This window comes from Nylanderia fulva, unplaced genomic scaffold, assembly GCF_048542155.1.
Source record: "Nylanderia fulva isolate GAGA-0341 unplaced genomic scaffold, ASM4854215v1 Scaffold43, whole genome shotgun sequence".
Lineage (NCBI taxonomy): Eukaryota > Metazoa > Arthropoda > Insecta > Hymenoptera > Formicidae > Nylanderia > Nylanderia fulva.
Window position 1 is genome coordinate 1,287,342 of NW_028190510.1, and position 25,840 is coordinate 1,313,181.

Below are 25,840 nucleotides of genomic sequence, written 5' to 3' on the forward strand. Positions count from 1 at the left end.
TGCAATAAAGTCATCTACTATTACTATTATTTAAAAAATTTTATTTTTTAAATAATAGTAGATAATCTTTTTGCAATTCCTTTAATATTAAGTATATAATATATAATCAGAAAATTTAAAAAAGTTGTATTTAAAAGTATTTATAAATGTATTTAGATATAATTAGTATTTTAATATATTTCAAAACCAAAGTATTTCAATAGTATTTAAATAGTATTCAATAGTATTTCAACAGTATTTAAATAGTATTCAATAGTATTTAAATAGTATTCAATAGTATTTCAATAGTATTTAAACAGTATTCAATAGTATTTCAATAGTATTCAATCGTATTTCAATAGTATTCAATCGTATTTCAATAGTATTTAAATAGCATTTAAATAGTATTTAAATAGCATTTAAATAGTATTTCAATAGTATTTAAATATATATCAAACAGTATCTTGTATCCTGTATTTAAATATTTTGTTTCGAAGTATCTGCACAACCCTGTACGAGACAAACACACACACACACACATGTGTAGAAGAGAAGACACTAGTTGTATAACACCAGATAACAAATACGCGAACTTTAGCAGGGAGAGAAGAGGAGGAGTTTTAGGACCCGCGGTCGTTGAACAAATTGGTCATAAAAATCCCTAAACGGGCGATGCAATTTCTCTCTTAAGAGAAGCGCCGGAAGGAGAAAATGTACAGAGTGTCCTGTTTTAGCTTTCATGGTGAGATTTTTCATGTTGAGAAAACCAAGATCTTCGTCAAAAAAGGTTTTGTACAAAAGTTGTTCGAGGGGGACGTATTATTCAGAAGACACAGACATTTTTAAAATTTCATTCTATTACTTTTTTTAATGGATCCACCATATAATGGTATATAAATAATAAAAAACAAAAATAATTTTTTTTTCTCGCGCATACATGAAGAAATAAATAAATATAATATGAAATATCTCGTATAAAAAAAATATACTCATTTTTCGACAATTTTACTAATTTTTTGCATAAATCTTAATATAAAAAATCATATATTATTTTTAAAAAATATGCAATTGCAATATTATAAATTGCGCTTTTTTTAATCGCAGAAATATGTTTTTCTTATTACACTGATTTATCTCATTATTTTCTGCAGAAAATTATTTAAAAAATACCTCCATCTAATAAATAAATAAAAATGACATTTTGACATTTAATAACGTCTGTTTGCTACTTGAGGACATGGCGTCCCTCCGAAATCTTTTGAACGAAACATTTCGATGAAAGTCTTATATGGTTTTCGAGAAATCTCAACGCCCGAATTAAAATGGGACATCCTGTACAGAAAAATAACTCGGGATGAAAATCCGTTCGTCTAAGAGCGAGTTCTGAGAATGACAACCAGTCGTATTTTTGCGGATAATGGGTCTCTCTCTCTCTCTCTCTCTTCTAACTTCTTATTCTTTTTCGACCATTAAGAGCCTCTCTCTTCCGTTTCTCCGCAGACGACGAAATTATCGGGCACGCGCGCGCTCATTTTTGCATGCATCGTCGCATCGTTTGTCGTAAATTTTCATTATACAAGCTCTCGAACGCACTCGCGCCCGCTGAAACGAATTAATTCCCTTCGCCCGCCGTGAGTTCGCAATCGAACGGTGGAAAATCCGTAGAGATCGCCGTCCCATTTTTCTCGGAGATGAAAAAGCGAGCCTCTCACGGTCCTTTCACATCCGTCTCTTTCGAGATATACCGTCTCGCGAGTATCTTCGTTCTATTACTATCGATTACGCGATTTTATTGATTTATCGCGGCTTTTTCTTTCTCTAAAATATTTAATATAAACATTTTTTATATTAATATATTATATTAGTTTTATATTAATTAATATTAATATATCATATTAATTTTATATATTAATATATTTATATCTTTATATTATATTTTATTACTATTAATATATTTTCTATTAATATTAATATATTATAAAAAAATATTTTGGATAATCACGTGGCGATTTTATCTAAAATTTGGTCAAATATGAGGAGTTTATGGAACTTGAAATTTTTCTTGCATCTTATGGTGGATCGGGATAATGAAGCGAGTATGACAAAACGTTGGAAACGTTCAATTTTGATCGAATGCAAAAGTGTTTTGAGAAAATATTCGCGACAAACCTATATGCGTTTTCTCGATGGAACTTTTAATTTTAATTCCCGCTTGCAAGATAAACGATAAATCGATACGCTTGCGTCGGCGAGCATCAGTTTCTGCGTAATTAGGTCAATCAACGATACGGTGACACGTCGCCATTTCGATTTCGTGCCGTAATATCGGACGCAACTTGCAGAGAGAAGAGAGAGATGAGTGAGAGAGAGAGAGAGCGGTAAAGCTATAATAAAATCTATTCTTCGTTCATAAAGTTCGCGCCCACGCGTCCAATCAAAGTGCATTTTATTTTTAAATTGCTGCACGACGATAGCACGGTGTTTAATTGAATCTTGTACCTCGTAGAAATGGAACGATTGTGAACGAATCGTTTATTCTGAGAGCACATCAGCTACATGTCAGCTACAATTTTCTAAAACCTTATTGAAATCAATGGTATATATTTTCTGTTTATATCGATTGGAATAAATAGTAATATTTTCAGATATGGTGACATTTATTTTATTTTTTAAAAATATATAATTTGTATATATACAAAAATCTCAATTTCGAGTTTAATTTATTTTGATACTTTAAACACTGTTAAATCATTCTCTGGAATTATTTTCATCTATCTACAATTTTGTCAAAAGTTCCTCTGTTAAAAATCTAATTTATTTGAGGTACAAAATAGCAACTTAATTTTTGTATATTAAATTTAAAAAGCATAAATTTTCATTTATTAAAAATATAAACTCTGTTTATTTTTTAAACAAAAATATAATTATATATAAAATATATTTAAAAAAAAAATATATATATATATATATATATATTTAAAAAAGAGAAAGAAGATATATATATAAATATATTTTAATCTCACAAAATCCGGCTTTATGACTTTATTACCATATTATAAAAATGCCTGCAGTGCCTTCTGTAAAATAAACGAGAAATATGAAGACATAAATAAACTAAATGAATGCGCCGCGATTAGATAAAAAAGATAGAGAGTCTCTAGGAGATTAGCTTCGCCAACGCGAAGGGATCTCGCAATGGCGGCGGGCCAAAAAGTGCGTGACGTAACGCAAGTTTGGCCCAGGTCCGGGTGGTCTCGACGAGGGTGACCCTTCGAAGATCAGGAGCCGGCATCTTTTAGGAGGAGCGCTCCCCTTATACACGCACCTACCTACCTACCAACCTACGTATTTAGGGTGCTTTAAATGGAGGCTTATAGGGCAGGTCCGCGTTCTCTCGCCTTGTTATCTGGAGCAGCAGCGCCCGTGTCCGTAGAGACTGTGTCGTATTGATCTGTCGGTCCGCCTGGCACCGCGCTCGAGAAAGAGCGAGAAGATAGAGAAGGGAAAGAAAAGGAGGGCGATGGGGAGTATCCGAGAGAGAGAGAGAGAGAGAGGGTGAGAGAACAGCGGAAAGAAAGAGAAGGGGGATTTATTATAACCTACACAATAAGGTTCAATAAAAATCGCTTCCAGAGTGGATTAGGTCGATCCATAATGGATGCTGAGTGCGTTCCTCCTGATAAGCAAAAGGCTATATCCGCGAGATGCGTTAAAACTCTGCGCCAAGTGTTTTATTTATATACAATTTTCAGTTTTATTTTATTTTGCTTTTATACGTAATTAAAATCAAATTCATGGTATTCGTGGTATTGGACGAGTTTTTTAAGAGTTTATCTGATTAATATTTACCACAATAAAAATGTTAATATTTATTCATAATAAAAATATGTTCGATTAATTTTACTATGTACGTAGAATATTTACCATTTTTTATTGTGGTAAATATTAATTAGAGAAATTCTTATAAAATTCTTTCAATACTATATTGTCCTATCATGATTTTCAGGGTAAATTCTAAGAAAATTCACGCGGTGTATAATTAAATTTTATATATAAATTTTTATTTTATTATAAAAATCATTTTTATTTTTATTTTATTTGCATAGTTATGTGATTCCACACTCAGGGAAATCTGAGAATTTCTGTCGATCGAATCGTTTGTACGATCGCGCGTAAATTAAATTCTTTTAAATACGCCAATGGGAATTTTTTTATCGCGATCGATTAATGCAGAGCGATGCCGCTTGTCACCTGCTTACCTGTAAAGAACGAATGTCACGCGAGCGAGGGGTCACGTGTCCGAGAATGGACGGAATTTGAATGCGTGTGAGGATTCGCATTCTCAGGGTTTCACGATTCCGCATGATCGAATTTTTTTTCTCATATATGTGTACATAAAACAAATGTTTTAACTGACGAAGGCATAAACGAACGTCTCGACGTTTCACGATTGCTCGTATAAGAACCCTTTATTATTTCTACAATGAGTTCCTTGGATTTTGTGGAATTCGTATTTTTCTCTTAAATGAAATTAGTACAGTATTACTGATAGGAATTGTTTTTAAGTATTTTTTTTAATTTTATAAATTTAACGTATAAGACGGGCAACAAGAGCCAAATCGCGGATGACAATGCGTTATCCTAACGAAACTAAATAATTTTTCGTTAGAATTAAATACCGGTGCACAAGGCACCAAATTTTACTTGGACACGGCCAAGATTTTAAATATGAAATAATCTCATATTTGAGATTTAATTTCAATACCCCTTTTAACCTCCCCACGGAAAATAAATAAATGAATGCAAGAGAAAAATATAGATCCGAAAATCGCTGAATCGGGAATCGAACCCGAGACCTTTCGCTTGCCGGGCGACTGCTCTTCCAGCTGAGCTATTCAGATCCTCTCGATTCTATACTTTTCTCTGTTATATATATTAATGTTGGTAAACAACATTATCGGGTTCGATTCCCGATTCAGCGATTTTCGGATCTATATTTTTCTCTTGCATTCATTTATTTATATTTTTAATTTTAATTTTATTAAGAAGCTTTTTTTTTTATTTATTTTATGTGGATTTATCCTACTTTAATAAAAATGTGTATATAATTCTGAATATTATATACTATATTAATATAGAAATTATATAGTATATAATATTCAGAATTGTATATTTATATATAAATAATATATAAATTTTTATGTATTATATAAGCTGTCATATTCCAAGAAATATAAAACACAGGAGAGCAATGTATAAATATTTTCACCAAAGATGGGTGAATTACTTGATTACACTGCAGTGAAATCTTGTCAATGCTTAATCGGTGACATTTTCACCGATTCACTTTACAAAAGTATGCACATATGTATGTCATTGTGAAACGTTCAATTATGCCATCGACGAGATCTGTCCAACAGTTATGAAAGTTCCATTCCACCGATCATTACGCAGCAACAAAATGTTGTTTCCTCGCGCTTCTTCGATTTTTTTAAACTACCAGAGTTTCAGCAACAGACGGACGCACAACGTACGTGACTCGACCGAGAATTCGTTGTATAACTAGATAAATGATCGCGGTTACGTAATAACTCGAGTTCCTCTCGCGTCGCCCGATTGTTTCAAAGTAATGGCCGTGAAACAATCGGGTGATCCTCAAACGATGGTCTGAAACTGGAATTTAATCGATTACTCGGCGGCACTCGCGGCACTTTCCGGAACTCCCTCTCGGGGTGACTTTGGGTTCGACTTGGAGCCCGAGCTCGACGAGATTTGTCTGACAGTTACCGAGAATTCGTTGTATAACCAGATAAATGATCGCGGTTACGTAATAACACGAGTTCCTCTTCGCGTCGCCCGATTGTTTCAAAGTAATGGCCGTGAAACAATCGGGTGATCCTCAAACGATGGTCTGAAACTGGAATTCAATCGATTACTCGGCGGCACTCGCGGCACTTTCCGGAACTCCCTCTCGGGGTGACTTTGGGCTCGACTTGGAGCCCGAGCTCGACGAGATTTGTCTGACAGTTATAAAAGTTCCATTCCATCGATCATTACACAGCAACACAATGTTGTTTCCTTGCGCTTTTTCGACTTTTTTAAACTACCAGAGTTTCAGAAATAGACGGACGCACAACGTACGTGACTCGACCGAGAATTCGTTGTATAACTAGATAAATGATCGCGGTTACGTAATAACACGAGTTCCTCTCGCGTCGCCCGATTGTTTCAAAGTAACGGCCGTGAAACAATCGGGTGATCCTCAAACGAGGGTCTGAAACTGGAATTCAATCGATTACTCGGCGGCACTCGCGGCACTTTCCGGAACTCCTTCTCGGGGTGACTTTGGGAGCCCGAGCTCGTCGATGACGACGAGTCTCCTTTATCCGATACGAAGCAGAGAAGTCGGGGCGGTGCGCCGTCTTGACCTAATTTGCGACGACCCGAGCAGCGTAATTAAATCAACCCTCCGCTGTTTCTTCGGGGATCGATTAAACTCGGGTGTACACCTAAGCTTGTATAAGCTGAGAGTGCGCGCGTTCTAACGGATTTAATGCGCTCCACCGAATCCCCCGAATCAAGAGAATTGTTCGAAATTAGTTGCGATAATTAACTCGAGTGTTGTTTGAAATCACGGGAACTTGGAAAATTATTACGACTGTCGTAAGTAGTTTTCCTCCAATTCGCGTCTAGGATAATATAAGGTTCAGACGTGGAAAGAATTCATGCGGATATTATTTAAGGAAAAATATTCGGATTGCATATTATTATTATTCAATCATCTTTTAAATCGTTGATCTGGGATTTAATGAGAGAAAGTAACTTTGAAGCGTATAAAAAATTTAATTCTCGACTTTAAATTTCAATTTCATATTTCAATGTTATATCATTCTTCATTGATCACAAGTTCCAATTTTTTCTCTACTTTTCTACTTTAATTTTTTTTTACTTTTAATCTCAATTTTGAGTCTAATTTATTTTGATACTTTAAACACTTAAATCATTTTCTAGAATTTTTTATTTATCTACACTTTTGTCAAAAGTTCCTTTTATTTGAGGTACCTACAAAATAGCAACTTATTATTAGTTTTACTGTATTAAATTTAAAAAGTATAAGTTTTTATTTATTAAAAAATATAAATTCTGTTTATTTTTTAAACAAAAATATAATTAAACATAAAATTACAAATTATATAAGCGTGAAAAAACTGAGGCTGGAGTGAAAATATCGGATCTCTACTATCCTTTTTTAATCATTTATGTATATATTTTTATAGCTACTCAATATTTTCTCGAAAATGATTTTGAAGGGATAACACATTTCCGAATGCATAATATGCACCTGCATTGTCGGGAATTAAATACCTTCAATCATTAAGCCGCGTTCCTTCATTCAATTGCATTCTTTATTTAAGAGACTCTTCTGTCTCAAGAGACGACTAACGATGGCATTAGGAATCACCTTGTTCGCGCTGGTTGCGCGTCACAACTCTCGTATAGGCACTCCGGTGGTCGAGTGCATTGATCTGGCGCGATCAAGCGGTCGAGGTATCTCTCGCGCGATGACTCGACGAAGCGAGTAACGCGGGGGGGAAGGAGGGGGATAATTAGCCGGATACGCCACCTCTCTCTCTCTCTCTTTCTCTCTGTCTCTCTCGATCGCCGCAACGACGTCGCGTCGCGACAAGGACGCGCCGCGCTCTTCTGCTCGCACAATTCCTCTCATCCACGTGGAGAATATCAACGGGGGAAGGGAGAAAAGCGCGCTCCATTGACTTGATTCGCCGAAGGACGCTTTATATCTCTCCGGCCCACATACCATCGCACCTCTTCTCTCTGTCGCGCGACCTCCATTCAGTCCGGCGTAAATACAAAGCACAACCCGCGATCGCGTACTCTCTCTCTCTCTCTCTGTCTGAGAAAGAAAAAATCCCTTTGACACTTTGACACCTGCTGACCGTAGAATCGATCTCTCTCCGACTGGGGGATAATTAGCAATAACGAAGTTAATCTGACTCGATGTGTTATTTCTGGGATCTCGAAATTTGACAGATTTTCTTATCGAAAAAAAAAAAAAAAAAAGGATTGTTAATATAAAAATAATTTAATATTGTTTTTTAATTATTATCTTTATTATATATTTTTTATCATCAAATATAAAATAATTTAATATAAAAATCTAATTTTAATTCGATCTGAGATTAAAGAGTTCTATCCTTCTACGCTTTCAATTTATAATACACCTATCAAATACAATATTCTTTAAACAAACATATAATATCATGCATCAATTGCAGCCAAAGTATCGCGACTTAAAAATCGGTGTCTCGAAAATTATAGATCCTAGAGCATCGTGATTCGCAGCATTCATCTAAAAAATCCTATAAAAATGACCTATCAAATTAAGGGGCTCAGAAATAACATTCTCGCCTGAAGTTCTATCTCAACTATTTCATTTAAGACATAATTCACCGAGATATCGATAATAGAGAGAGAGATAGAGAGGGATGGAGAAAGCGTATTATTAATTGAACATTCCGGGATGAATTCCCTCAAGTGTTCGGAACACAATACACGGTATTTGTTAAATAATGATCACCGGCAGACGCGCCGTGATTAGTGGAATTGATGCTCGCCAGAACTTTGGCTCAATATATTCATCCGTATAATTATGTCTCAAAGTTATATGGATAGATCGATCTAAACAGAGAAAGCTCGGATGGAACGACGTAGGCCGACGCGGTTGCTTCATCTGTCAAAACTCGCGGAATCGCGAGGAAATCAAGGTGGCGGAAATTATGGCACTCGGGGCGAGCACGCGGAGCCGCAAGGCCGTGTATTTTTAACTCGAGAACCTTCCGGCAGCCCCGTGTTGCCGCGGGATCAATACCTACACCTACACCTACAAGCACAACCAACCCCTATATCTCGCCGGAGGTAGAGAAGAGAGAGAGAGAGCGCCGCGCTCTAGCTTTAACCTACATATCGTTGGGGAGTAAAGTAACGGTGGAAAAAACGGGTGCACGCAGATGAGGATAAAGCCGAGAAGCGCGAAATGTGCTCTCCTCGATAGAAAAGTCGGGGGAAATTGCGTTTCCACCTTCGCTCCGTGCGAAATATTTCATCGCGATATATTCCATTCGAGAGAGATTCCATAAATCCATCATATTTTTTTTTTTTTTTTTTTTTTTATAAAAAATATATACATGAGAAATTAATATACTATTATTTTATAAATTTAACGTATAAGACGGGCAACAAGAGCCAAATCGCGGATGACAATGCGTTATCCTAACGAAACTAAATAATTTTTCGTTAGAAATAAATACCGGTGCACAAGGCACCAAATTTTTACTTGGACACGGCCAAGATTTTAAATATGAAATATGGCTCTTGTTGCCCGTCTTATACGTTAAATTTATATTTATATTACAGAGCCTTGTTAAAACTCTTATATTTGATACACGCTGGCTTAAAAAATGCGTTTGTTTACCAACATTAATATATATAACAGAGAAAAGTATAGAATCGAAAGGATCTGAATAGCTCAGCTGGAAGAGCAGTCGCCCGGCAAGCGAAAGGTCTCGGGTTCGATTCCCGATTCAGCGATTTTCGGATCTATATTTTTCTCTTGCATTCATTTATTTATTTTCCGTAGGGGTTATTTATTTTATTGATTTATTTACACAGCGTATCTAAATAAGTGCGAAAAATTTTAGGAAATTTTTTTGATAAACCCGATGGCTTTAGGTGCCGTTTTCGTTCTTTTTAACTAACACGTCTAAAAACGGGGAGCTGATTATTCTGTTCTATTTCTATTGTGAACTGAATATTGCGGTGCTGAGAATTTAGAAAGTCGAAAGAAAATAATATATAATTTTTATATTACATAATTATGAATATTATACATAATAATATTCTTTTAAAAATATTTTTATCTATATATATTCTGTAAAGTAAAATAATGATATACATGTATATTTGATAAACAATTTGGTAAAAATGAAATATATTTAAGAAAAATATAAATATATATATTTTATGGCAAAAAGGGATATAAATATTTTTTAACGTGCACAATAGCATCTTTTTTGAACAAAGTTCGCAAAGATCGCGTAGAAGACCATAAATTAATTTTTTCCAGCAACAACGAACAAATGACAATTACAATGCTAAAAGACATAAAAAAAGCTTTTGTTGAAACATTCAGACGCAATAACGCAATCGTATGCAGTCTGCGCGTACACCTCTCTTTTTACAGATAAGATAGATGTGCTCTTTGAGAAATAAAATCTGCGTAAGAGAAAGAAAGGAAGAAGCCGGTAAAAAGCAGCGAGGTCGCCTCGCGTCTTCGAGAGGGTCACCGGCCCGAAAGTCGTAGAAACTCTTTTGCGGTTCTCTCCTTCCTTCCTCTTCTTCTCGGATCGAGCGACATTGCGAGGTCGAAGGGGAGAAGCCAGAAAAGGCGGAATCGAGTTCCGAGACTCTCGGGTCGTGCCGGATATACCCGGCAGTCGCGGAGAAGAAGCCCTTGGTAGACGCCCAAGAATCTCTATTGCGAGAAAAGAGAAAAGGATGAGATCGAGAAGAGAACAGAAGCACCTTTCGCTCTCGGTGTCGTTTGCCGAGAAAGAGGCGACTTTCGCGACCGCGGAACTAGACGTTTCTCTCTCTCTATTTGTTCTCTTCCCAGACTATATATCCCTTAAAAAAGGGCGCGGAATCCCCATTTTATTATCTCTAGACTCGTTTACATCGCGGAGGAGACCTCTCCGGGGACACGTAAGCATTTTTGTACGTTGCGCGTTGCATAATTTACACGCGCGACGTGCGTAAACAAGCGTAAAAAATAGCGGAACGGAATGTCGGAGTCGGGAGAACTCTCGCTTAGGCTTGGGAAAGAGGAGAAAATGACACGTGTTGTGAATACGGGTTTTGTTAATAATGATTAATATGCGCCTGACATTCTCGAAATCGCGAAAGGAACCAATTTCTCGGGACAATTGAAATCGATTATAGTCGTAGTTTGATATAATAATAATAATAATATAAATATACATTTATATTATTATTTAAACAAATATTTTTAGAAATATCATGAAAACTTGTGCGATCGGATTATTTAATATTCGTTTAATTTCAGAGTCCCTATCTTTATATATATTATATTGAATTATTTTATTTCGTATATTATATCTTCATATAAATGTAAAAGATATAAATGAAATTAAATAAATATTAAATGAATTGATTCCAATTTTTACGATTGAAAATATTTATTTAAATAATAAATAATAAAATATAAGCGTATTTTTTATTATTTACAAAATAAACTTATATTATATATGCACACGTAATATAAAATGTAAAAATCTAATTATCTATTCTTTTACATATATAATTACTATTAATAATCATTATTCCGAACCTTGGGGCAGTTCTTGGAAGATCTCCCGCAGACTCTCTCACCTTTCGTCTCCTCGAGATATATAGCATTATCCTAGACTCGCAACGACGAGGAACGATCGGCTCGGCTCTCCAGGTTCCGGTTCCTTGAGCGCGCGAGGCCGAGAAACCGGAAGCCGCGTTCCGTTTCAATGCGCGAGAGCCTCGCTCTCGTGAAAGGAACCGATAAACGCACCGAGTCGAGTCCTTTCCGACGATCCTTCCTTCGACGCGAGATCTCGCGCAGCATCCCGGATCTTTGCAACAACTTGGCGAAAAGGGGAGGAGAACGATCTATTGTCGGCCTCTCTGATAATGCGGCGCCGCCATTCGACGGCAAACTTGGCGCCACTCATTTGTGAACCGTAATTAAGGCTCGCCGGCGCGTTTAACCTCCCCCCATAATGCGCAAATTAAATCGGAAATTGAAGGACGAATTTGTCGGTTAACTGTGAAAGCATCAAATTATTGGAGAATTAAAAATCCGATTTGATTAATTTTATTGTAAAAAATTCGATTTGATTAAAAGAAGGATTTTCCTCTCTAAAAAAATGAAGTATATGCGATCAATGCATTTGTCATTTCTTGATTCTGTAATAGTATATTGTGTATCAAGTGCGGAAAGTGAACAATTGTCAGTCCGCACGTGATACACATACTATTTTGTATTACAAGTGCAGGCAAAGTGGCTTTGTGCGCGTTTTCTGTGCGCGAGGTGGCCGATCGCACGCCGCCATCTTGAGGCGTGGGAAATCGGCTGCTTTCCGCACAGAAAATATGCACACAAAGTGCCACTTTGCCTGCACGTGTAATACAAAAATTATTGTCACTCTGTTAATTGAATTTAATATTTAACTTTTCGTATTGATAAAACATTGAAACATATTTTGTAATGTAATAAACATATTAGATTTATATGACATCCTGTACAGAGTATTTCTAAATAAACGCGAAAATTTTAGGAGACGATTCTTTGTTTCGAAAATTAAGGGGGATAGTATAAAGACACCCTATATTAATTAGTAATAATTATTATTGCATCATTCATTTATTATAGATCTTTTCTAATGTTTTTCTCTCTATGTATGATTACAGATCTCCAGATATTCGCGATTATTCGCAAGACGATAGTCTGCACATCGGACGCACGCGCGCGCGCGTGTGTGTGTATACGACACAGCAACATCTCCGGAACAATTCCCCGTGAGTGGCAAGACGGCCGATCGTGCGGACGTCCTCGGTGCTATCCCGGTGCGAGCGACGACAACAGCCCAAAGATTCTCCCACCAAAGGCCAAGATGCATATCGAGGTGCAGGTGGCGCTTAACTTCGTGATATCGTATCTCTACAACAAACTGCCGCGCAGACGGGTCAACATCTTCGGCGAGGAGCTCGAGAAGGCGCTCAAGGACAAGTTCAAGGGCCACTGGTACCCGGAGAAGCCGTTCAAGGGCTCCGCGTTCAGGTGCCTGAAGACCGGGGACCCGGTCGACCCGGTCCTCGAACGCGCCGCGAAAGAGAGCGGCGTCCCGATCCAAGACATCCTGGAGAACCTGCCGGCCGAGCTCGCCGTCTGGGTTGACCCCGGCGAGGTGAGCTACCGAATCGGCGAGCTGAACGCCGTCAAGATCCTGTACTCGGAGACCGGCGACCCGCACGACGAGACCTCGGCCGACCGCGAGGTCACCAAGACCTTCAATCCGGAGGCGCAGTGTTTCAGGCCGATCGAGGCTGTCAGCACGTCCCTGAGCGGTCTCAGCCTCAGCCCCAAGTCCACGTCGCCGTTCTCGAGCTCCCTCGGCAGCAACACCAGCAACGGCTCGTCCAACAATCAGCAGAACGGTCACGGCTCCGGCTCCTCGTCGGCGCCCTCGCCCACGCCCATCACCAGCTCCTTCAAGGGCTCGCCCAGCCCCGTGCCGGCCTTCATCCCGCGCACTACCGCCCCGCTTACCTTCACCACCGCCACCTTCGCCCAGACCAAGTTTGGCAGCACCAAGCTTAAGACCAGCAGCAAACGCGCCAACAGGTTGGTACACAGGAAGCCATATATGCATATTCCCCCAATCGATTATATTTCAGATTTAGTTAAGTCAGAGTTTATATACCAATATTCAGATATTCTAATCTGTGTGTATTAATAGAATGCTGCTTGAAACTCTCAGGTATACATATTTATCCTCGATAAGAATTAACTCCCACAAAACAATTGCTCCTAGGTGAATAATTAATCAATACGAAGCACAAAGTATAACTGTAGAAGCAAAAACTCGAGCATGCCTATTCCAAAGCTTAGAGAGTAATAAAAACATTGCAAGGGTTAATACCTACTAACCTATCGTCCCCGCGAGACAATCCACCACCCTGGGATATATACATAAAAAAAAACACACACACACACATATGCGCGCGCGCGCGCGAATGCACGAAACACGCCAGGCACTGATGAACCACACGGTACCGCTGGGTTTCAGGATGTCGCCTACCGAGTTCTCAAACTATATAAAGCAGCGCGCAGCGATGCAGCAGCAGATCCACCATCACCACCACCATCAGCAGCAACAGCAGCAGCAGCCGCAGCCGCACCAGCAGCCGCCCCAGCAACAGCCGCCCCAGCAGCAACAGCAACAGGTGACCGCGGCCGGCGCGGCTGGTCTGCCGGTCTCGCAGAGCTCGCCGCGCAGTCGCAGCCTATCACCAGGTAGCATAGTCGCCGCGGCTGGCGCCGCGCAGCAGCACACGGACCCGAGCGCGTACTTCTTCCAACACGGGCCGGCCGCGGCGGCGGCGGCGGCGGCGGCGTATCACGCGCAATTTCCCCATCGCAACATCTTCGACTCGTCGAACCACGGCGCCTACCTGCCGGCCGATCTCTACGCCGGCGCCAAGTTCCCGTCGTCGTACCTGGACCCGACCGCCCTCGCCGGTCATCAGTTCTACGGCGGCGGTATGAACGGCACCGGCACGGCCGGTACCAACGGCACCGTGAACGGCACGGGTACCAACGGTACCACCGGTACCCAGAGCACCGGCAGCAACCTGGGCCCGATCGGTTCCGCGTCGACCAACGCGAACAACGCGGCGGCGCAGCAGCAACAGGACAAGAGCGCCCTGGTCGAGGGCCTCAACAACTTCGGCCTCGGCTCGGTCGCGCCCTACCCGGCCAGCCAGTACCAGCATCTGCTCGTGGCCAACTAATACCTCGCCGCGCGTACTCATCATCATCAGACCATCAGTGTCGGCAACAACGCTGCCGCTCCGAACCCAGGACGCCGGCAGCAGCAGCAGCATCGGCGTCCCGACGCTCGCGCCGCTTCCGTCTTCGTCCTCGGTGCCGCTGGTCCACTCTCGACGACTACGACGACTGAACAAGAAGGAGACCGGGAGACCGGCAGTCTCCCAGGCTCCGTCGCCGAGACTGGCGTCCAGAGTCCGGCTTCCGTAGCTTGATGACGAGCGGAATCAGCCGGAGGTCTGGACCGTCAACTCTGCGTCTCTCTCTCTCTTCCCGGATCAGACAAGATCGACGAGATTCACCTGTACCCCAGTCAGACGCTTTCTCAGGACGCTCTTTCGACTTTTTCCCGATACAAGCTTTGTACATACATACACACTATCCAGTAGCTATCGACGTCCGGGGAGAGAGATAGAGATAGAGATAGAGAGAGATAGATAGAGGAAGGAGTCCCGCCTCGGCGACTGACACCGATGACGATGACGGAAGCGATCTCGAGGCGAGGAAAGAAGGATAAGCGCGATAGAGCGATGGAGAACGTGTGTGCGTGTGGAAACGATTGCCTGGTTCCGAGGTGTACGCCTGGTCGCGTAGCCAGACGTGTGCGTGCGGAAGCTTCTTTTAAGCGTGGAGTGGAGAGAAGAGGAGGAAAGAAGGAGAAAGGCTAGGAAGCGACTAACGAGAGCGTGTATATGTGCTAAAGTTGAAACACCCGATAAGGACTCGATTGCGATTGCTACTCGACTACTACACTTTACCACTACGCATACACACGTACACGTAAAGATTATTACGTACATGTAGCGCGCCGGCAGACGTTTGAACGACGCGTCTTCGAGCGCCGACATCTGGGACAGTAAAGACACACTTGACACGTTACATATAGAAAACGCAGATACAAACACATACACATGTGCAGATGTATACATACCGATCTTCCCTTAAATAATTCGATGCGAACACTACGTAGATGACGACACGTTAAACACATAGGTATTGAAGAGAAAGATGAAGAGACAGAGGGAGAGAAAGAGAGAGAGAGAGAGAGAGAGAGAGAGAGAAAGAGAAATCACATATATACGATACGCGAACACTAACTCACACACAGATATTACCAATGTGTAATAATTTATTTTTTCACTGGTATATAGTCGGAAAGAATTGAATAATGAATATATATCTGTAGAGCCTATGTATTATATTCAAAAATATGCACACTCACTCTTAAAAAAAAAAAAAGCAAAAAAACGGGTTCTCGCGAAACGGTGTACGAACTACAGATAACACTTGTGTCCCCGAGCTCGTGCATGTCGAGCGAAGTCGTCGCCGAGATCCAAAGTCGTTAGATCGAATTTCTTTTCAAAAGGCGAAAAGGTGTCTTCCAAAGGTCTTTTTCTCCATATCGAGGCGTTTTTGCTTGCGTTTTTCGCGCGCGGGGCTATTCAGGCACTAAATACGTAAAGGCGCGCGTCCGTAAAACGAAAGACTCGGGATAACTTGGAAAGCTTCGAATAGAGAGAAAGGAAGAACCTAAACCAGACGAGATGACGGCATTCGCACGAGATATACGGTAGAGTACGAAGAGGAACAAACACACGATCGAACCTTCTTTGAGTCTAGTAATAACGTAGGAGAAAGAGAAAGGCAGAGATAGAGAGAGAGAGAGAGAGAGAGAGAGAGAGAGAGGAAAGGAGCTGCTCGCAGTTTTATACCGTTCGGAAAACTCGTCCTCGGTACGATTTTACATTTTATTTTTATAATAAATGCAGTAGAACGTAGGAGAGAACGAGAGAAAGAGAGAGTGTGTGGCAAGTGATTTGCAGTGGGAGGATGAGGAAGAAGTAGAAGAAGTCAACCGGTGTGTTCGTAAGGGACGTTGAGTGGCCTCGTTGCTGAGGTCTTCTGTCTCCCACTCGCCCCCAGGTCGCAGAAAAATCCATCGGGAATCGATTTCCTTTCGAGATATTGCCTTTCGATTTGATATCCGGAGTCGATGACCCTCCAAGCTGTCGGAGAAAATCCTCTCTCCTTCTTCGAATCGTTAAAAACCACGGCCCTTTTGCCGCTAGCTAGGGTGTTGGAACGAATCCGGAAATTCCCTCCGTTGTATTATTTTGTATAATCGTAATTGTAGAAGAGTACACTATTTATATATAATATAAATCGCATTAGTCGTAGACGAGCGAGAGAGAGAGGACACGTCTAATCATTTCAGTCGATCAAAATCAATTGCTTCGAGACGCGATTTTCCAAGGCTTTGACAGAACAGCTGATTCCTCGCGACTCCAGCGTCCTTTTAATCAAACCGAACGGAATCACCTGCTGAGCTTTACGGTGCTGACAAAAAAAAAACGAATCAAGTACAAAAATAGCGCGAGAGAATTCAAAGAAGGACGAGGGGGCGAGAAGGAAAATGTCTCGCGAGAGCAACGAGTTGTCGCTTAGCGTTCGCGAGGTTAATTAAGTGATTACGTAATTAAAAGGCCGCGCGTTATTGTCGACAGGTCCGTCTGATCGCGAGAATCGAAAAATCGAAATTATGATGCTATACGGAATTTACAAGAAAATAGTCTGCTTTAATTTATTTAATTTTGAAAATTAACCCTCAGGTTACCTCTCCGGGTTACGTTAACCTATATCAAACATGATTTTTTCGAAATTTTAGAAGATCACTTTTCATTTTTTCTCAAATATCTCGAGTCGTAGAAATCTGGTGACATTTGTACCGATACAGTCTTTTTTTTTACTGTCTGGCGTATCGATTGAAAAAAAAATACTTCGAAATAGCTTCATTAGATCCAGAAATATAAACAAAAGAAGACTCTGGGTTACTCTAACCCATGAGTGGTAACTGAGGGTTAATATTTTGAATTAAATATCAATTGAATTTAATTGAATCAGGTTTGAAATAAAAAGCAGCTGAATATTCGATCCGATCATCATGATCGATCTTAGCTGCAGAATGTTTAATTATTCTTCAACTGGCAGAGTATTCTCGCTTTGCAAAAATGTTTTTTATTTTATCGGAACCGTCTTCCTTTTCGGAAACTCACGAAGGGGGATGATTCGGGTCGCGTTTTGAAAATGATCGGTTGAAATGGCTTCTTATATTCCATCCAGCTCCTAGATCTTCGATATTGGATCTAATTCAGAGGTGCTTCGTAATCAGTGTAATAATAATAGCGCTCGATGCGGCTTGAAGAACTGAATTCAGCGGATGTTGGGGAAGCGGATTTCCCATTTTCCGGCGGAAATCCTCGACGATCGCGAGCTTGCCGACAGTAATGGCGGCGGAAGTGCCGCGAGCCGCGGGCCGCGCGCACTAGGTGCTAAAAAGTATTCAAAAGTGTTTTAATCCTGTGGTCGTGGGACAAAACGCGAGGAGAAACGGGCCCGGGGGACGAATCAGCTGGAGATCGCCGATTCGAGTCCGATTTTATAGGTCGCGCAGTCTCCCTTCCTTATTATTAGACTAATTTCTAGCGCGGGACAACGAGATTTCTAGGGACGAGATCGATTATTTCTCACACGAACTTTTCTATAGGCCTCGTAGCGAATTTTCCTTAATCTCCCTGGCTCTCCAAGAGATCGTCCATTTTTTTTAATAAACGAAATCTCTGGAAAAAAATATGCGCGGATGATGGACTCGCAGCCTCGTCCCTGGAACTCGCGCTCGTGAATTTCGGGAACCACGTTATTTGGGAAGAATGAAGAGAATTTTTTTTTTTTTTTTTTTTTTTTACATGACATCTTGGTCCAAACTTAGTCGAACATAGACACAAATGGTTGGTGATCTCCGGGCGAGCCCGGTGGGTGTGAAACAAGTTTTTAACCGCGAAATTAACTAAGTAGACGTGAAGGGGGAACGCTGATGAAGGACAGAACCCTTTAGTAATATCTAAACTTAATTGTAACTATTAACGATACGTACGACTGTGGTAGCTATGCTAGTACCTGCTATTGTTAAAGAGAAATTGACGAAGATGCGAGTAAGATAGGGACGATATGAAGGGTGGGAGAGAGAAAAAGTGGGGAAAATGCCGCTGGAAAGAAAGATCGAATTGCAGCATGGTGCCTCGAGATGCGTATCGAGATTCACCGATCGATCTTTTTTTTTTTTATATATATATAATAAATATTTCCCATAATGATTTATTGGGTCGATTTAAAAAATTTGATCGTTGTTGAAAAATTATTAAAATTATTGGTGAAAAATTATTCGTAGAATATCGATGTCGATTTTCCAACTGATTAATTGTAATGTAAAAATCGTATATTTTATTTCGATGATATGAGAATTTTGTCTCTTTTTTTAGATACGCACTCGAGTATCATTTTTCGCATCGTGTTCCGTCAGCGAATCTCGCAAATAATGAACGATGACGCAAAGAGAATTCATCTCCCGACGAGATGAATCCGAGTCGAAATTTTTTTCCTACTTTCCAATTTACCATTCTGCTTCGAAGATACTTTAAACAGTAAGATCACTTTCCTTTGAACCTTTTAATCTCTCTATATAATTATATGCTCCGAAAGTTTCCTCTTTGAACCTGCAAATTGAAAACTGCTCGTTCCCTGTTTACTTGAGATACAAAATTAGCAGCTTAATTCCTACATAAGCTATCCGTCAAAATTCCTAAAGCTAAGAAAGAGTGAAAGAATTGAAAGAAAATAATAGGTGTAGAATTTCGACTCGGAAATTTCGCTCCTGTCCTTTCCGTCGCGAATCAAGAGGACGTTTACGATTCGATTGATTTTTTTCGCACGCGACAAAAATTAAATCGGGGATAAAAGGAGATTCCAAACACGAGATAGAGACAGAGAAGTTCTCTCTCGACGACGAAATCGCGAAAGTTTCGACTCGGCGCGTTTCGCTGACATTTCAAACAACCGGACGACAGTTGAAAAAAGAGAAAAAAAAAGAAAAATCCGCACGCGCGAAAACTTTGGAAATTGTCGCTGCCGCGAGAAAACTTTGCAGACTTTAAACGAATCCCGGGACTTTCTCGAATAACACACGACATTTATATGAAAGACGTCATACGCGATCCGAAAATTTTACAATCCACACTGTAAAAAAAATATGTAAAATTACATTAAAAATATGTAAAATTATATGAATAATAAATGTAAAATTACATGATAAATAATAAAGAGGTAAACATTTCTATTATTTATCTTGTAATTTTACACTTATTATTTATGTAATTTTACATATTTTTTTTATTACACGTGCAGGCAAAGTGGCACTTTGTGTGCGCGTTTTCTGTGCGGAAAGCGGCCGATTTCCCACGCCGCTATTTAGCGGCGACGCGATGAGTGAATAAGCCGCGTTCAAAGCCATTGCTTACGGCTAAATCGCGTTCAAAGTCATTGCCCACGGCTTCAGCCGTGGACAATGACTTTGAACACAGTTATTCCCGCACGATAGCGGCGCGCGATCGGCCACTTCGCGCACAGAAAACGCGCACAAAGCCACTTTGCCTGCACTTGTAATACAAAATAGTATGTGTATCACGTGCGGATTGACAATTGTTCACTCATGTGGGGTGATCCATCCCCCGCACTCGTGACCAATTGTCAACTTTCCGCACTTGATACACAATATACTATTACAGTGCAGGGCGACGGAAAGGAAGGAAGGAGAGATGACGGAGCACAAAGTGCGAAATTACGGGGATAGAACGAGAGGGAAGGAAAGAGTGGCAACTCACAATGCAATAAGTCGCGAATCAAATGGATCTCGGACTTGAGACGAGAGGCTCAGATTAGCGAAGAATCAAACACGATGTATACTCTTTAAAAAAAAATAACAAATAAACAAACAAAAGTGAAACTCAGAGAATTAAAAAAACGGGGATATACTAACTAAATACATAGGAGACGCGCGCAGTAAAAAAAAAAAATGCGCAAATTGGGCGCGAAAATGGCGGCACGAATCAACATAGTGAGAAAGGGAGAGAGAGAAAGTGAGAGAACGAGAGGAAAAAGTTAAGCGAATCTAATTAATAACTAATAGAGCATATACTATAATTGAGATACACACAAAAAAAACATATAGTATTATACGTTTACGATACGATATTGTAATGAAAAACACTTTGTAAGCGATGAAAAAAAAGTTACGCATAGTTTTTTCCATACCTCGTAAAATGGATGTAATTCGTTGAAAGGGAAAGACAGAGAGAAGCCACACATATATATGTAAGTGTATACATATACACATATACACGTACGTACATATACATACATAAAACACGTTCAAAAGTCACTCGGGTACACACAAGAGTTTATAAGAAGAAAAAAAAAGAAGTCAGTAATCTGTCTCTTTAAAGTATCATGTGTCTATAAACTATAGCGAGATCGATATTGTCTCTTACATAAATGGCAAAAAATAAAATAAAATACAAATAACCGTGGTAACGTCGTGTAAAGTAGCGATAAAACAAACACACTCTCTGCAATATATATATATATATATATATATATATATATATATATATATACATATATATGACATGATATATATATATATATATATATATATATATATAATATATATATTCTTAGATTTATAAAGGTGGAATGTATCTAGGACAAAGCAAGTTTGTGCGAAAAAGCCCGAAAGATCGTGCGATCTCGCGCATTCGAGAGATATCGAACGACACGCGTGAATAAAAAAAAAAAAAAAAAAATTCGATCTTCCGCTGGAATTATCCCGAGAAGAAGAAATGGTGTATTTCGATATCGTCGAATGCTGATCGAGATGCCACGTGGATACACAAACACATACATACACACTTACATACACAGAGAGATTTCCAAAAAAAGAAACTATCGATTAATTATTCTACCAAGTAATGAATTAAACAAGAGGATGATAATTAGATTTGTAATTAATTACATATATATTTTTCAATACTTTAACTACTTGCTGAATGTAAACTATATACATATATATATATATATAAAATAAATATATATATATTATATATATAAAATTATTATATGTATATATAATATATATATTTTATATATACATACACACACTTATTAATGCGCGCAGGATGCGCGAGAGAGAAGGGTGTTTCGCGAAAGCGGGAAAGAGTCATTATTGTCGATGACCTTTGCTCGAAAAAAAAATTCGTCGGCGACGAGGACCGGAAGTAAAAAAGAAAAAAAAAAATACCGGAATGAAACTATCGACGCCGAGCCGGAAATGCGAAACACTCTTCCTCGAGGCCACGTCGAGGAGGATAAGAGGGAGAGAATTCTGCGAGAATCTTTTTGTACCCCACCCAAGTCACACTCTCGGTGTCGAAAAAAAAGCAAAAAAAATACGTTACACTACGTGTAAGCGAATCCTATATGTAAAACTGTTAATTGCCCCTACTCCAAAGCCCCCCCATCCACGCAATTTGTAGAGAAAAAAGAAGAAATCGTGCGAATGAGAAGGAACGAGTGGAGTGATTGAACTATTATGTATGAGTGGGAGACACGTTCGTTCGCCTTGGTTCATTTTTTCCTCGGTGCGGAATGACAAAAATGATTTTTGCACTACAAATTGTTCGAACGCGCACATATGTATTTGCATATATATATGTGTGCGTGTCTTACTTACGATTATTATATTATTACGATTACGATTAATTGTCCACCCGTTAGTCGCGAAAAAGAAAAAGAGACGGATTCACACTGCGCACCTATATATGTGTATCTGTATATATAGGTCTTTTTCACACTCTATTATTTCTTTCCTCGTCTCTTTTATTTTTCTCTTCTTTTTTTATACACATAAACATCCCAAGTAGCAAACTGACATCATTAAACGTCAAACTAACGTCATTTTGACTATATGAGCTAACGGCGTCATTCGACGTCAAAATGACGTAAGTTCGCTACCTGGGATATAATATATATATATATATGTATTTTCTGTTGGCTTTAGATTTTTGTTCCTTTATTTTTGTACGAAGACACAACATATTGACGACGTCGATTTTACCTACACATTATATATATACATATATATATAACTATTATAATTGTAGCTCGCTTAAGATTGTTCAACCCTCTTCTTTTTATATAGTTTGTTATTGTTGTTTTTGTATGATATTTGATTATATATATTAGCGGGACGCGTGTCGCGCGTCACACAGAAATATAATATATAAAAAAATATATATATTACTATATATATATATATATATAATATATATTTTTGTTAATATATAATACAGTGGTTTGATAACTACATTAGCCTGTTATAATATGATGGATTTGTTTCTGTTTCTATCACGGCCCGTGAATATATACATATATAGATAGACACGTGCACATATACATAAAATATATATATGTATATACATATATATATTTACATGTGTATGTATATACACTTATATATAAATATGGATTATATATATATATACATGTATACCGCTACATTATATTTTGTTTAAACAGTGTCACGAAGCGACGACGAGGCGTTTCTTGAAATTTATCGAGCGATTCGTATAAATGGGGCTCCGACACGAAATAACGATATCGAAGAAAAAAAAAACTCGCGTGTAATATAACTTATAATATCATTTTGTAAATTATTTTTTGTATTTTTATATATATACATATATATAAATAACGAGAGCATACAAAAGAGAGTCGCGGAACAGTGTTATGCGCATATAACGGCGAGAAATCCAGACAGAGAGAGAGAGAGAGAGAGAGAGAGAGAGAAAGAGAGATCGAGCGAGAGAGAGGGAGAGAATGCAAAAAGGAAAATCCTTGTTCAGGATGGAAACAAAAAAAAAATGAAAACAAAAGAAACCAAAAAGAACCTCGCGACGCATTAATTAACGCTGATGATACTTAATCCGATCGCTGACAGTTCTTTCGTTGATCGAGAGCAGCGCCGAGAGAAAAAGAAAAGATTATTGTCATCAGTAGCATTATGCGAAAAAATGGCATAATCCGCGCTTAAATGTGAAAAACGTTTGTAAAAAAAAAAAAATAACACGATTACATGTACACACACATATATACATATACACGCATGCGCGCGACCTTTAATTTAATGAATATACGATATACATATATACAAAAACACACGCCAGTCCCGAAGATTATATATACGATTATTACTTGTTCCCGATTATTTGTATACCTCTCTGTATGTATTTTTGCAGCTTGTCAGTGCTTTTTGTTCGTTATTATACATATACTTTAAATATCGATCACCGGCCAGTCTTTTTGTACCAGTCTCTTCTTTCTGACCCAGGTAGCAAGCATATGTCATTTTGACGTTTAATGACGTCAGTTTGCTACTTGGGGACAGGTCGAGAAAGAGAGAGAGAGAGAGAGAGAGGGAGAGAGAGAGAAAATGCGAAGGACTCTCGTCTCTCATCGATTCAACCTAGCGAATAGATAGATAAACTCCGATTATTTAGATAATCCCGCAAGAAATGGTATTATTTTTCAAGCATCACAGCGAATAAGTAGGAAAATTTGCGTCTTCTAGGTTCCTCGATCACCCTCGACCGCGATTTAATCCTTCCGCGAATTTTGTTACATCGTTACACATGTACACTGTAAAAAAATATGTAAAATTACATAAATAATAAATGTAAAATTACGTGATAAATATAATGAAAAGGTAAACATTTCTATTATTTATCGTGTAATTTTACACTTATTATTTATGTAATTTTACATATTTTTGTGTAATATATTACATATTTTTTTACAGTGTATATAATACTGCGTTAATTGATTTTCCATACAGAGAAAAAAATGTTGTTGATTCAATTGAACGTCGACGTCACGGGCTGCCACAAATTCAATGACATAATTAATCAAATCAAGATGTCATGCTTTTGTTTATACTGTACATGTTTAAACAAAATATAAACAAAAGCATGACATCTTGATCTGATTAATTATGTCATTGAATTTGTGGCAGCCCGTGACGTCGACGTTCAATTGAAACAACATTTTTTTCTTGATTTGATTAATAATGTCATTGAATTAACAAAATACTGATGACTCAACTGCATATGTTGGTGGCAGCCCGTGACGTCGATATTCAATTGAAACAACATTTTTTTCTTGATTTGATTAATAATATCATTGAATGAACAAAATACTGATGACTCAACTGCATATGTTGGTGCAGCCCGACGTTCGATTGAATCAACAACATTTTTTTCTCAGTGCAACAATATATATATATATATTTTGCTTGTAAAAAAAATACAAGTAAACGAGATTTACGCGGTTTTTCAAGTAAAGTTTCGAGAAGGCGCGATGATCTTCGACTGATATAATTTCGAATATCTCTCCACGTCGGGAATCGACAGAATCGTGGAAACAGGCGCGGTCGAGGGTCGAATCGACCACGAAGGAAAGAGATTTATCGTCCTCGGTCTCGAATTATATCCCCCGAAGCGCTGCGCGCGTAAGATGTTATCGGTCTTATGTAAATTAACCGCCATTCGAGCCGTAACGGAGTCTGAGTAATTATGACAGATAATTGCCTCGTATCTCTCGCAGCAGAACAGCTCGGAATAGCCGCCTAATCGATTCCGACGAAGTGAAATTATTTCGATCGCGCGGTACGAGGATGAAATGACGAGCTGGAGGTGACCTGATGAAGAAAAGGGATCAGCTGATCTCGCCTATTTTTTTTTTCTCGCGACCGATAACGATTCAAAATAGGGCTCGTGATTTCAACCGATTAATCGGTCATTTCAGAATCGATTAACCGATCGTAACCGAAAAAGAAACGATTAATCAATTTCGATTAATCGATTAATTGCCGAAACTGATTAATCGTTAAACGATTAAATATTTTTTAATTGCTTGTTTTTTATTAGAATTTTATAACTTGTAGTGTCTACAAAGAAAAGAAAAAAGTGTCAAATTAAAACTTATATATTAATCATTATAATTAACGATTTTAGAAGAAAGAATCTTCAAAACCAAATATATTAATTAATCGAAAAAATCGATTAATCGATTATCACGAGCCCTATTTAAAAATTCTTTTCCTCGCGCAGCAACGGAGATGTTCGAAAGTAATCAAAAGAGGAAGAGAAAAGACAAAACATACGCTGTTGCGTCTCTCGCCATCTCATCCTTGAATCGGCCCTTCGTAGAAGATCCGTCGACAAGTTTCAAGAAATT

General features: G+C 38.8%; 1 protein-coding gene across 3 annotated transcripts in view; it reads left to right on the top strand.

Moving 5' to 3' along the window:
- Positions 1-23,890, top strand: part of LOC114931231 (uncharacterized) — a 301,644-nt gene extending 277,754 nt beyond the window's left edge. For all 3 annotated transcript variants that reach the window (XM_085486431.1, XM_029303196.2, XM_029303195.2), the window contains 2 exons: positions 12,520-13,453; positions 13,899-23,890. In XM_085486431.1, the coding sequence (XP_085342557.1) occupies positions 12,723-13,453; positions 13,899-14,622 (1,455 nt within the window). In that variant the 5' untranslated portion in view covers positions 12,520-12,722 and the 3' untranslated portion in view covers positions 14,623-23,890. The remainder of the gene's footprint in view (positions 1-12,519; positions 13,454-13,898) is intronic.
- Positions 23,891-25,840: the final 1,950 nt, after the last annotated feature.